At 42.3% G+C, this 15,205-nt stretch overlaps 1 protein-coding gene across 1 annotated transcript in view; it reads left to right on the top strand.

Annotated features, from left to right (window-relative positions):
- The window catches only part of si:dkey-288a3.2 (protein phosphatase 1 regulatory subunit 37), a 66,382-nt gene that overhangs the window by 17,943 nt on the left and 33,234 nt on the right, over nt 1-15,205 (top strand). The window contains exons 3-9 of the mRNA XM_041954100.1: nt 84-129; nt 3,063-3,163; nt 3,360-3,479; nt 6,589-6,736; nt 11,120-11,275; nt 11,576-11,688; nt 14,108-14,249. Of these exons, the coding sequence (XP_041810034.1) occupies nt 84-129; nt 3,063-3,163; nt 3,360-3,479; nt 6,589-6,736; nt 11,120-11,275; nt 11,576-11,688; nt 14,108-14,249 (826 nt within the window). The remainder of the gene's footprint in view (nt 1-83; nt 130-3,062; nt 3,164-3,359; nt 3,480-6,588; nt 6,737-11,119; nt 11,276-11,575; nt 11,689-14,107; nt 14,250-15,205) is intronic.

The raw sequence follows: 15,205 nt of genomic DNA on the forward strand, positions 1-15,205 counted from the left end.
ATCTGCGTGTGTGTGTGCGTGTGTGTGTTCGCGCCTCTCGCTCACACCTCTTGCTTCTACCCCTCTCTCTGTCTCTCTCTCAGCAGGGTGTGTGTGTAGGTGGCGGTGTGAAATGTCTGGATCTCAAAGGTAAGCTGAACGCTTCACTCCCTCATTATTAAATATGATTGAGGACTTTATGTGACATTCATGATGCACTGAATGATTTTGCAATGTTTTACATGTTCCATCAAAGTGTAAATACGGATAATATGTAATAACGGACTGAAGGAATCTTAAAAAAAGAATTCACGTCATAAACGGTGTCACCATTTTATCCCAAAGGCGAAAAAACTCCTTTATGATCAAACTGACATGACAAACAACTGTGTGTGATATTTTTGATCTCAGCGTCCTTCACGCTCACACTCTCACAATGTCTTCGATTTATTCTTAAAGACAGCTACCGCACCACGTGTGCTGATTTCTTGAAATCACGTTGTTAAATAAAAATGAGTGCATGTTCGCTGCAGTTTATTACACATTTTCACGTGCTTATCAAAACCACGACGGAGAGCCGCCACTGGAAATCCGCCATGAAAACCCTGAATGGAGACAACTGCTGAGCTGGCTCACAAAATGACACCGTCACGCTATGGGATGGTGTCATCCTACTCCTTCCTGATGTAGTTTCAAAATGCTCAAGAACTTTCTAGAAATGTGTCAACGTGTGAAGAATAAAGCAGATCACTAATAAGAAAAGAACACCAACAAAATCCAAAAACAATTCAATTGCATCTAAAAATGAAATGTGACCTTATCACGAATGTAAATCTAACGCTTATTCTAGTGTTGATCCTATTTTAATCTCAGCTATCACTAACTTTCATTATTCATAATCATAACCCAAGCTAAAATCTGATACCAGTTCAAATATGAACCATGAACCCAAATCCTAAACTAAATTTAGTTGCAGCTTTTACATTCAGCTACATCCAATCCCATTTCAAATCTGAGCCCTGAAACTAAATACAAGATTTTAACGTAGCCCTTCCAATAATCTACACCTGATCCTCATTCAAACTTGAACTCAAAGCAGTGAACGCTGGCCAGAATGTCCTCACTTCGAAGGTCTCAAAACTCTTCCAGCTCTCCCAGGTCGAGAAGTGCAGCAGCAGACGCATCTGCACACAGCAGCGGTGTAAAGTTGTGTGCGATGCCATGATGGGCGTCACTGTCGTCACGCGCTGATGACATCTGACTGCGGGTGTCGCTGCCTTATTATCTTCCCGACGCAGGGCGGATTAGAAAAATGGGATTTCAGATGGCTCTCCCTTCCACCCCACACGCCCTCTGCCACCGCTCAGTTAAGTGATTATTGTTAAAACACAGGGAAAAAAAAATCATTTTGGAAATAATTATGATAGTAATTATAATTTCCCCTTCTTGGCTGGGGAGATAAGAATTAACCCAGGAGAGAGAGAGAGAGAGATTGAGTCTTAAAAGTCACATGGATTTGTTTGATCAGTCACAGTTTGATCTGGAGTGTGACTGCTGATCAGGGTTGGGGAGCAACAGTAATCAGATTACCAAATCTCTGCTGTGTATCCTTAGATACATTAACGAGCACGCATCAAATGTGAGATTGCTTTAAAAAAAATCTGGGAATATGAAAGAGAGACACATCACAGTAATCAGATTACAAAGTGGTTCCAGTGATCCCTGATAATCACTCCTAAAATGACAATAATCACTTAGAAATGACAGGATTAGTAGTTGGATTACTAAACTAAAATCAAAAATGTGGCACAGAATAAGGAGAAACAAAAAGCTTTTAAGAAGTAAAGGATGACTTCACATGTACATGTAAAATTAAAATGCAGTTCAGAATTCAATACATACACGAGATGCTAAATCCAAGCTTTGGTTGGTACCTCAGATTTGGTTTCATGAAAGAAAACGTAATATTTTTGTTATTTATTTTAAACAATGTTGGCGTTGGCATGTGGTCAATAAGAAGAAAAAAAAATGTAGTTGGTTCAGTTCAATTCAAGTTCCAGGTATTGCGCAACCTCACCGAAGCCACGGAGGTCCAGCTGCCCGGGTAGTGAATAATTTCTGGAATACAGCAGCTTGTGCAAGTTTATACAGAGACGATAATGACTGAAAGTTCATCACAGCTGGTTCACTATATGTGAGTGTTTGTTTCAAGAAAACATACCCGACTTTAAATCAAGACATCGTTCAGTATTAGTCCGATCCACCTCTCGCTGTTCAGTGCCAGGGCGAGGAACGAAAATGTGGAGTGCACCAATTTTTCCTGATTAAAAGCAACAAGTCAACTTTTCAACAAGTTAAAGTTGTATCAAAAGGAAATATTCAAGTAACTTACAAGTCAGGAAAAACTGCTCTTAAGTAAATGTACTTACATTTCTCCACTCAGCTCTGGGAAATAAGAATAAATTGTCCGTTTATACATATTAAAATATGCTGTGTGTGTGTGTCAAACTAGTTGGGACAGGAGCAACTAAAGACTGGGAAAGTTGTGGAACGCTCCAAAAACACCTGTTTGGATCATTCCACAGGTAAACAGGTTGATTGGTAACAGGTGATAGCATCATGATTGGGTATGAAAGGAGCATCCTGGAAAGGCTCAGTGGTTCACAGCGAGGATGGAGCGAGGTTCACCGCTTTGGGAACACGTGATTGGATAAAGGAGATGACTGCATGGGCTCAGGGACACATTGTGAAACCACCGACAGTAAACACAGTTTGTTTGCAAATGATTGCGTTCTGTTGATTCCCAAAAAAGTTGGGACATTCACATCTTGGAAGTCCAATCATGAAAAAGCGCATCGTGTTTCTTCTAACCGGAGCTGTCATCATTATTTCTTTCTGATTGTCTCCGTCTCAGAACACATGCACTTGGATAAATGTTGCCTATAAAGGAAGTTGTTTTGTCGTGATTCTTTCTGAAATGTTAATTTCAGAAGAAGGATAATGCACGTTCAGAGCCATGCAATCTTGCCTGTTAGCAAACAGCCTCCCAATTATCTTCTGTTTGATTGCTTGCCTGTATCAAGGTGAGCGATTAGACCACCGCTCCTGTGAAGCTCTGGAAGTCGTCCTGAAATCGCTGCACTTTGATTTCATCAATCTGCAGGCAGCCCAACTGGAAGAAAATGTGAGTTTTATGAGCAAAACTTATTTTCCTCATCTTCCGTCTTCCAATTCCAATACAGTTTCATATTCAGGCCTTCCCCTGTATCAGATTAGAGGCTATTTTTTTCCTTCCAAAAGAACTTCATAACATTCCTGTCAAATTTGGGGCCTTGCTTTCTTCATTTTTGCTCCTTCACAATTTTTTTTTTCTCTTCCAGGGAGCGTCGTCCTTGCTGGATATGATTTTGTACTATGAATCCACAACCCATCTTGACATTTCTGACAACAGTGGTATGGGAACATCGTGTTGGAGGGCCCTCGCTCATTTGATAAAGCAGGTTGGCTGACGCAGGGGAAGAGTAATCTTTTCTTGTAGGCTTTCTCCGGGGGATAATGTACATCCTAAAAAGTGAGTTTGCTGCACATTACGTGGATTGAAGACGCAGGGCAGAGCAAACTGGGTGAGAAGTTCTCCCACTGCGAACACACACAGCAGAGACGCCGCATTACGGCAGCGTCGCAGATAGCGTTAGCAGGCATAACTGAGTAGCTGTGAGGTGAGGCTACCGAACCTGGACAGTTAAAACACAGATAGATAAATAAGACAACCAGTAACAGTCAGAGCAGAAGTCGTTTGAGTTGATCGATCGTAGCATAAAAACTGCAACTGCTACAAGCACAGACAACTTTATTTACAATGTTTATCTGGAACGAAGCAAATGTTTACATAGCTCAATATGCTTTGTCAGGTTTTTGGAGGCGGTGATGCAGGTTGTGAACAGCAAACAGAGCAAACATTTTCAACAATATGAATCTTTCTTCGTTTCAAAAACCTCAAACGTGGACTTCAGATACAGCCATGGGTGCTCTGGAAAACAACATGAGGGGGCATACTGCTTGTGTATAAGTGCAGTATATTTATTTCTGTCTTGGAGCGAGATCACATGAATCATTTGTAATCGATATGTTGTTTGATAGCCTATGTTTTCTACAGGTTAGGTGATATTCATACTGGTGGCATCTCCTGACCGAAATCTGAAGTATTTCCAAATGGAGCTTTTCAGAAATGTTCGCCATGCAAATGACTCTGTCTGCACTGGGTCGTGGACTCTCTGTCATTGTTGCCACGAGGTCGTTGTTGTGCTAGTCGCTCGTTTCAGCTTGACCTACATCTCATTTTCAGCCAATGAAGGTAACGTTTTGTGCAGAGTTTCCAACTGGTGCTGGTCCACACGTCCTGGAAGATTTCAGCGTCCCAGACAAATATTATTTGTCTTTGTGGACCTTATTTTCCAACGTTTAGTTTCAAGTGACTGGAGACAACAATTTCTGAAACTGGTCCAGTTCTGAGCGAGAGCGCTGCAGCCAGCAGCTGCTGTTTAATCACTGCATAACGTCAAACTACGTCCACTAAAAGTGTTTGGTTTTGCCACTGGCAGGCTCAGATTGTTACTCTAAGTGTCTGATAACATTATGGAGAGGATCCCTCCAGAGATAGACCTTTTTGTTAGAGATTTAGATAAAGGTAGTTAGACAGTAGAAATAGTTAAAGATCATTTTTGTTTAACCAGAAACAGCCACTGTATCACTCTCACCAAACCCACCAGACTCCATTTACAGAAACAGCATTTTTATCACCGTAAATCACACTTCATTCAAACTTGACAGAAATTCAGGAATTAAATTGTCATACTTCAACTGTCAACTTCAACACTAAGACTTTTTTTTTCAATTTGATAATAAAATTGAATTTGGAATATTCATTGACAGCCCCACTGTGATTGCTTTTACATCCGTTATGAACACAGCGTATGATGTGTTGCATTTGAGGAAAAACCTGAAATTTCATCTGCTGACTTCAAACCTCTGCTTCAAAGTAACAGGTGACAGAAATGTAATGGAGTCATAAGTACAATATTTGTCTTTCAAATGTAATGGAGTAAAAGGCAAGACTTTCCCAAAAAAATAAAGTAAAATACACATACTCAAAAGATGTACTTAAGTATAGGACTCAAGTAAATATACTATACTATTATTATCCACTGTTTTGGCATCTTCACTCTTGTAGCATCGTAATCTGATGCATTTGAAGACATTTGTTTTGTTAAATTGACAAAATTGACACAAGTGTTCTTCTAACAAATCATCTGTAGAGACGATCACTCTCAGGTCTCACAGTCTCATGAAAAACGGTCAACATATGTTTGCCTGTGAAGCCCTGCTTAGACCAGACAGTGGCACAATGAAAGCTCACCCACAGAAGAGGTGCTACTGGAATGGTGGCTTAGAGACTACTTCCCGGGCGATTTGGCGGACTGCTGTAGTTGGCAATGCCAGTCACAATAGCCCTCCAAGCTAGCTGTTCCCCAAAGTTGAGATAATTGTGAAAGGTTAACATGGATTTATTTAGCTTTCTGAACAGAAAAACTGCCTGTTTTTAATTGAGCTGTGACTGGGTCGCTCTCTAGCAGGTATCATCTCTCTTTCACCAAAATCCTACCAGCAGTTTTAGCCTACGCTCCGTAATAAAAAATACATACAAAAACAACTCATTGGTAGAAGCAGAAGCATCTTTTCGTTTGTTAAAGATTAGACTGAACATCTGTAATCTGCAGTAGGCCTATTCATGCTTTTTTCTTTCCTTCTTTCTTTTTTTTTTGGTCATTTAACTTAAATCACTTGCATAATGTCAGGGAAAGATTGTGGCCTTGGCTACAAATCGTTTTTTTAGTCAAAAATCAATGGAATGACCACATGCAAAAGACAAACTCACGTATAATTATTACCCACACTGCAGTTCCCCTCACCTCTGCAGTCTGCTTTAGCCTCTGTCAGTTTGTTGTTTCGGGTACCAGCCCACAAAGTCCTCCAGCAGCAGCAGCAGCAGGAAGCTGTTTCCAGTGGAAAAGCTCTTATAAATCCAGCAGACTCACAGGTGAACATCACCAAGCAGCATAAGTCCTGTTTTTCTCGGGCAATAACTAAACGGAGAGTGAACACTCAGGTAGACATGAAGCAGGCAGCATTTCCTCCAAAATCTGTTTGGCAAAGCAACTTAGTACAACATCAGTGCTTTTTTTGAGTAGTTCTTCATTTATTTGATGTATAGTTAATTTATTCTAATATCTCAACCCCACCAAACCTCCTGCTTATCTCTTGGTGCACCCCCCAGATCTCTACTCGGCTACTTCCTTTATCACTCCACACCTATAAAAATCTCGTACATCTGCCCCAGCACTATCCCAACCCTACCCCTCCACATCATCCTGCAGTACCGGCCTGGCTGTCCCGTGGCTCAGGCTTCTGTTGTTCTTTCCCCATACATCCTTCCCTTCTTTTGTTCTTTCTCTACTTTTGGCCAGATTAGACATTGTGATGCATTTTGATCTGTTTCTTAGTGCGTTTGTCTGTATTCACTGTATTTCTGCACGTCTGTGTGTGTTTCAGAGTGTCCGTCTGTCCAGACTGGATGTGCGCAACGTGCCCGTGGTTGACTACCCGGCCCAGTCTCTATCTAAAGCTCTTCTGACCAGCCAGCTCACAGTGCTGCACCTCCACAATGCTCAGCTCAGCGGCATGCCACTATACACACTGGGTATGACATACACACACACACACAAGCAGATTTTCCTCACTCCTGAGCTTCACCTTCTGAATACTGTCACGATGCACTGAGATCTGTTTCTTTGTTAAATCATTTTCGTGTGCAGGGACGTTGAAAGTAGCAGCATCATGGGCTGCTCTGTGTCCTGTTCTTCAGCTCTATCAGCGTGACACATCTGTGTTTTCTCTAACTCAATCCGTATTGAACGTGCTTGACGACCGGCTTCACAATGTCAGCTCTGGGCACAAACCACACACACACACACACAGTCATTGCTGTAGAGAGCGCATACACTACAAGCTGTCATGTGCTTAGGCTCTCTTGTAACTTATTTGTTATAAGAGCGTAATGATCGTCCCTACGGCTCCTCCATCATAAGTTCACTGTGTGTGTGAGTATGTGTGTACGTACGCCTGCTGTGCACGCCCCCGCATCATGCGACATCCTCCTCTATTCGCACCTTTATGTTTCAGTGAGTTATTCCGCCCTGCCGTTCCTGATCTGCTCACGTTTTGGGACTTTTGCAGTGCGTAATTATCGTCCCCGTCCTCTCGCAGCAGCAGGTATGTCACGCGAGTGGAGGGTAATGCATTCACCCTGACCATTCACACAGGGCTCGGGAGCAGGGGAGAGCCATGGTGCAGCTTATCGTCCCTCCTCTCTACTATCCTCCTTCCCGTTATAAATATTAAATTTAAAAAACGTTTGGTGCAGTATAGGAAGCTGGGGGTGGGGGCTGTCACACCCCCGGCACCCCTAATTCTATGTGTGCAACTGTGGACTGTGAGTGTGAATTCATGTGTGTCTACATGTATTTGTAAATGGGTTTTTGTGTGTGGGTGTGTGTTTGTGTGTGTGTCCTGTGGCCAGCAGGACCAGATTTTGACCTGTGACCCTCTCTGTAGGTCTGGACCCGGATTAGAGGCCTAATCTCTTACCTGTCACTTTACACACTGCTGCACACATCTATAAAGGCTCTGGCAGCCAGGACACACAAAGACACACACACACACACCCACACACACACACACACACACACACACACAGACACACTAATATTTACATTACACTTTGAAGGCACAGTCTATTGAATGAAACTGAATGAAATTGGTATACACACATACAGAATACTGTATGTATACTCACCACATGCACACACACACACACACACACACACAGTTACACACAGCAGGGTAGTTAATAATAGGCTTGAGGTGCAGAGACAGATAGTGGTGTGAGTAGTAATCATTAGTAGGATTATTTTCATAACGTCATTTTCGCAGTTTATATTCATTTTCATTATTGAATAATCAAATACAAATCACACTTAAAATGTGTTCTTTATTCTAGTGCGTGATCAGATGTCGTGGTAAAACAATCACTGTGTCTGACTTTTTGTTGGGACAAAAAAATCAAAACCATGAACACAGCCTCTCATCTCCTCCCAGCAGGGAACAGAGAAAGAACCAAATGGACACAGTATGCTGCCCACTCTTCCTGACAGCAACTTGTTCCTCCAACATTTTCAGCCATTTCCTGGATCTCTTTGATATTTTAGGGTCTCCACAACCTCTCTCATCCCGCCCCATTCTCTCTGCCTTTACCGAGCCCACCGCCACCCTCCCTTCTTCCCTCCCAGCGGGGGGTCCCAGCTGAGGATCATTGTCTTCGATCGGAGGGGCCTCTGATTGCGGGATTGGGCGCTCGCGGTGGAGTCGACCGGATCAATCCCACCGATTCCAACATTTGGTTCCCACTGTGCCTGATGACAATGTTGGCATTCCACATGCAGCCCAACAGGCTTGATCAAATCTGCAGCATCGATCTGAATGCAAGGGCAGGAGGGCTCAGGCAACAGGGACACATGTGTACCACAGTACAGTACACATTACACAAATGCATAGGGAATGCTGTCAACACGGTATACCCCAAAACACCATTAAAGATGTGATGAAGCACCATAATGAAAAGATTGTAGAAGAAGAAGGGGCCTTGAAATTTGACAGGTGTTTTATGAGGGCTGCTGTGCTGAGGAGTCACAACTGTGGCTTCAACAATGGCTCCTTCATGTTGGAATGATGAAGGAGTGCTACTTGATCTTTACCACAGTGACTGCAGGAGGTGGCAGTTCCTGCTGTGCGCTTGTTTTCATGCTCAAGTTCACTCGCCATCAATCAGTCTATCGCAATTACAACCCGGAGACCCCATGTTAGGCGCTCAGAGGACATGCTTGTATGATGGATAATGTCTAATATTAATTGAAAACAATCTATACGTCTTAACTGGCATTGGTGGGGAGGTGGTTCCATCCAAAGTTAAAGGAGCAAATTTCTGTCCACTCATCTGATCATTTCACCTTCCAGCAAGGAGCGTCACCAGTTGTGTGTAACATGCAGGGAGCTTCACATTATCCCTGTGATAGTGACCTGGTCCCCTGCTGGCTTCCTACCGATGACCACGGCACTGGATAACATTCAGAAATCACTGTGCTATTTGATAAGGAAAAGCTTGGTATTTTTGGTAATACTTGAGATTACAGCGCACGATGCACAGCTGACTTACTCTGCAGTCACGGTGTAGCCTCTCGTAAGGTGAGGTGAAAATGTTGTAACTATTACAGAGTGCAGTATGACAATGATGAACAAAAACCTGGATGTTTCAGGGGAGATGGATTGATGACCCCTGCATCACTTAATAAATGTGATTTCATTCAGAATGACCTTAATACCAAGAAACAGCCAAAGTACGTTGTTCCTTTCTAATTTTGTGCTCCTTCCTCAGAACCAAACTTCATTTCTGAATGCTCGTTTTGGCCTTGTGGCCTCACCGGTGGATAGACTTCACTAGGGCTGAACTCACTAAAAGATTTAAGTGATTAAAACCTATGCAAAAACAGTTTGCAAAAAATTTGATCATCAGTGATCTTATCTTATGATGACGTGCTGTGGCAATGTCCCCTAAGGTGGGGGCAGTAAGCCAGCCAATGGTGCACCTAGTGTGGCCCACCTGAAGAGTTATAGGAAATGATGCTTTGCCTCTGGGGTAGGAATTTGAACCTTACACTTACAGCTAACGCTTGATAAAGCTTGATCCGTCACAAAAGATGAAGCAGACGGAAGGTATTTCTGTCTGTTGTGTTTTTAAATCAAGTCTGCCAGAATGGATACAGATCTGCTGGAACTAGCGGATTTAGCTAGCACCAATTAGCTGAGTTTTTGGATTATTTTGTGCTATTATTCAGAGACTGTCTAAAGTGAATCCTCTATTTCTTCACAATATAAAATCAAGCGATATCCGAGCAAATATATATTATATTCCCCTTTTATTCTCAGTACATTGCTGCATCCTCAATATCCATTTATTGAACTTTTTTTTGTCAATTGTAGTAGCCTTGTCTGTACAGTCTTGTATAGCAAGACAAGGAATACAATGGATTAATCAAAGTAATTATCAACAGATTAATCAGTTATCAAGATAGTCATCATTTGCAGCCCTAGAATTCACCCACCTTAGATGTCACTCCAGTATGTTTCAGTGTCACCACATGATGACAATTTTGAAGTTGTCTGCTGAGTCAGCTTCAGTAGAATACAAAGGTATTCACCGAAAAATGACTTGAGTGCCAAGTAACTGAAGTGAAAAGAACAGTGGCACACTACTGTCTTTGTCACCACGTCTTTTATTGAATGTCTATATATACACCATGATAATATTATAATATATATTTTATTATGTTATGTACACCATTAAGTAAAAAGTAAAAAAATGTATAATTAATTCAAAAAAATAATTTTGTGATTTGCATGTTGTCACCTATATTCTATTATGATTTGGCAAATAAATCAGCAAACTGTGTGCATGTGCATAATAGACCATGTCTGTGTCAGCATGTGACAGTGTCTGTCTAAACTTTGATAATTTAACAATAGATGTCCCAAGTCCTAGTTTCCATACAAGCCACAGATCAGGTGTGAGGCCACCACATTCGGTTAGGGGTTGGGGTTTGCTTAGTCTGTTTCCTGTTTTATTCTGGAAGTTTCATCAGCAAGTGCAAAGACAATGATAGTGAAAATCTGGAGGAACTTTAGGCCATATTTCGAGGTAACACAACATATTTCACCCATTAGCTACGGTGATACAACAGTGATGTTAGCATTCAGCCACTTGCTACCTAACATCACTGACTGATAACGATTTGTCAGATTCCCTTCGACTTGCAACGTGGAATGCAGCAGTACCACATTATCCTTTTGACTCTAACATTTGAGCCTCCCAGCCTGAGCGCGATGTCAGAGGGAAACTGTGTGAATGTGGCCCATTCTGGACCTTGTTCCTGATCTTTTGCGCATTTCTTCCCTTTGTTACTGGTTGTAGTTGGTGCACTGAAGTCGAACAAGGCTTTGCAAGAGCTCCACCTCACCAACAACCTGCTGAACAGCTACCAGGACACCCTGCAGCTAGGAGACCTGCTGCGCTATAACACCACTTTACTGACACTGGACCTGAGTAACAATTCCGTAGCAGATGCTGGTAAGATGGCCGTCTTTGTTACAGAACAAAAAATATATATTCACTCACAGATGCTCAGTGCAAAATTGATATGTAGAAAGTCATCATTGAATTTATGAATTTAATGGGGTGGGGTTAATGTGTGAAACGGGTAATCTCATAGTAACCGTCATAGTTACTGGAGCTCAAGTCACATCTGTCAGCATCATTTAGCTTACAAATGCCAACATGGACAAGCAGTTAAATTGAACATGTTCTGCTAATGACCATTATTTCACTTTTTTGTTTTTGTTTTGTTTTTTTGTTTTTTTCACTATTCAGGCTTTGAGGAGCTGTGTGATGGTCTGAGGCGTCAGACGGCAGGTCTGAAGGTCTTACTGCTAAGGAACAACCAGATCACTGCAAGTGGCATGGTCTATTTGGCCAAGGTTCTGGTGAGGAACTTTAAAACCAGCTTTGAGTTTGCAACAAAACCAATGAATGGCCACATTCAAGAACAGACTTATCCTCTAAGCAGAGTTGCTTTTAACCTGTAGGTGCAGAGCATCTGTTGTGTCCAATCATTCTCTACAAGAGACAAACATAGGCATATGTGTAAGACATACTGTATAATACATATAAAATTTCTTACTTTGGTGCCACCTGGTGGTAAACAGCATTGCCCACTATAAGGCTTCTTACAGTCTCACAGAGGAATTACAGTGCAGTCCCCAGTTGGTATCTCCGTAGCTCCGATCTGGAGTTAAAGCTGAGGAGGTGCACGTCAGACACAGTTTATCCTGTCTTGTGAATTCAGGTGATGCACATATCTAATGCTACTCATCAGTGGAAGAGGCGCAGTCTGTCAAAAGAGTGATCATAGATTAACTCGCCAACTCCCGACAATGAGCCAGAAAGTTCATATTTTATAGTTCACCCATTCAGCGGAATCAGATTATTCTCCAACTCCATCCTCTCTACTCCGTGGACCCACCATCAAACTGCCCAGCTCCCCGGCTCGCCATTCCCTCTCCGGACTACGGAGGGTAACTCCCGAGTTGGCAGAGAATAACTAGCTTGTTTGTTAGATGTAAGAGGCGTCACTTGAGTTTGTGTTCTGTGACCTGCTCTTGTATTGAGGCTCGAGCTGAGTATCTGTCATGTTAACATGACTGAAATTTGTGGTCAGTGATTGAAATTCATGATATCCACATCTTTTTCTGACCTTGAAGTGATTGGAGCAGCCCTATCAGCTTTGCGCTAACAGAGCTAAACTGCCTGACTGATACCTGCTTTCCTCTCTCCAGTATTGAGGAAGTGAAGAGTGTTGGGCCTCATCCAGAGAAATCCCCTACCGAAAACGTCCCGCCTGCACACATTTCCTCGTACACTCCTAATAACATGCATTCCTTCCGCCTGATTGGCAGCATAAACTGCACCTTCCTGTCATGTGAGTGGCGATTGTGGAAGTCAAAAGGCTAGAAATTAAAGGCCTGCCTCGTACACTCACACACACACTTCCCCTGTCTCCTCCAGTGCTACCAAAAGAAGGAACAGTTTGATTAAATAATAGATGTGTGTTAAGGAGGGGTGCTCATGCGGCCTGCCAGTCATGGGGATAAGTAGATGTCCTTGCAGGCCATAATGATGATAATTAGACCCGTAGCCAGTTGTGTCGAATATGATGACAAGGAGAGCTGTTATTAACCTTTCTGGTTGGTGTATGTGCTTTTCCTCTCTGTCCTCATGGCTTGTTGTCTTGTCTTTTGAAGGACTAAGACAAGAGGAGCAGATGTGGGAATCCACTTGACTTCCATATCTCCAGTTTCTGCTAATGACATCTAAATTTCCTTTTTGCTCCAAACTAAAATCTAAAAATGATTATTCTGAGGTGAATGCGTGATGCGGGGTTCTCGTCGTTTTCTTCTTTGTGTGCACCCCCTTTTTTTCTTTCTTATTTTTTGTTTAAAGCCAGCATGTCATGTGTGAAAGCATACTGTGTTTTTGGTGCTTTCACACTCCTACCCCCCTCAAACTTCTCACTCCAACCCTCCCGTGGTTTACGTTTGACAGGCTTCAACCACGCTTGACTCTCACACACTCAACCACGCAGTCGCCTCTTTAATTGTCTACTATTATCCCTTGTGCATATCCATTCGAGATGCTCTTCCTCCCTCCCCTCCTCCCCTCTTCACCATGCGTTGGATGTGGTGTTGCCTCTGTGTGCCGCGACTCAGTGAGGAAAAAGGGGGGGGGGGGCCCTCTCAAGTGTGTTTGTTGTCACCGCGGTGCAAATTAACTCAGAAGAAGACGCTCCTCGGGTCTGTCGGTTGCCTTCCTGGCTTCCTTTCCGCCCCCACGCTCCCTCTCTCTTCAGAGCAGTGACCAGAGGAATTTAACAAGGGTGGCGAGGCGATGGGACAACCGAGGAGTGGGTGGCGCGTTCCTCTTCAAGCTGTTGGGCAACACGGGCCTCTTGTGCCCCAGACACCCCCAGCTTATGCGCCAGCTTATCAACCTTCAGCGCTAATGTTGCTCTGCAGAGTGGAAACAGAAGTTCTGAGCATTTAACATGAGAGGAAACATTTTGAAAAGGAATAATAATCATCGCATAATAATAATGATAATTAAAACTTCTCAGGCTCTCCACACACACTTGAAACACTGACACTGAAAGTGGCACACCACACAAAGTCTAAGGCAAAGCTTATTGTCGGGTAAAGTATTTTAAACTTTCAGACATACTTATTTAAAAACAGTCATTAAAATTCTTCAGTTTTTCTTGGTACCAAAAGTTCCTGTTCCAGTTTGAACAGGATTTAGTTGATGGTAAGAGTTGCTAATCAACGTGACCTCAGGATCCCTGTTTTGCAGCCCGCGCTGAAGGTCCTGCAGGTCCTGGATTTGGGTGAGAACCACCTGGGGAACAAGGGGATCCATGTCATCAGAGAGCCTCTGATGGTCAACTGCTCAGTGCTGCAGCTCGGCCTTGCCCAAGCCAGCATCACCTGTGAAGGTACAACAAGACATTTACAGTATGTGCAGCACAATTTTTCTCATTGTGTTTGAATTGAAAGGAGACACAAACTCATTTCATCAAGCTGAGGCCCATTAAATCATTAAATCAACAATGTTATTGTTTTAAATAAAACTCCAACATAATATGTCATTACATTTTATGTTTTTATGATAATTATGTTGTAATGCATTCCTATTTCAGGTCTGTGTTCAAATGAATGTGCATATCAGTGACGCATCTTTGGTTTAATATCAACCATTTGCACATCTCTTTAGTTTTGGATAGAGATGGGGCTGCAACTCATTTCACTTTCAGATATTCTGCTGATATATATATTTTTTTGATTCTATAAAATGTAGAAAAAAATAAAATAAAAAATCCAGCATGTAGGATTTAGTGGCATCTGGCAGTGAGGTCAAGACTGCAACCAGCTGAATGCCCCTCCCCTACGGCTGCCGCTAAAAATGTAGCCACTGTTTGGTTTGTCCAATCTGGGCTACTGTAGAAACATGGTGGTTTATAATAATAATCATAATAATAATGTATTATTTGCTATCAAACCATCAATTAATCAAATAATCATCTTTTCAGATCCAAAAAGACAGTTCTTAACCTTCGATTGGTAACTTTTGCCTTTGTATCAGTGACCTAAAAAACTAGTGTACCTGTAGCCTGTGGATATTTTACCCTGCATTTTTTCGTAAAGCTTATTTAGTTGTAAAGACAATAATGCATAAGCAATTACCTTTTATTTCCACACATGCTTTATCGTGTAATGACTCCCAGATTAATCATTTTAACCATGACCTCCCTGTAATGATCTAATTAGAGACAAGCAGCATGCTTACCTAAGCAGATTCAAATTTCAGCTCTAGAAACAAGTCTAGACGTTAAGCTGCTCTGGATGAAGAGTTAGTGAGCTTTGAACCAAAGCACTGTGAAAGAGTTAGGCA

The sequence above is a fragment of the Chelmon rostratus genome, chromosome 15, assembly GCF_017976325.1.
Source record: "Chelmon rostratus isolate fCheRos1 chromosome 15, fCheRos1.pri, whole genome shotgun sequence".
Lineage (NCBI taxonomy): Eukaryota > Metazoa > Chordata > Actinopteri > Chaetodontiformes > Chaetodontidae > Chelmon > Chelmon rostratus.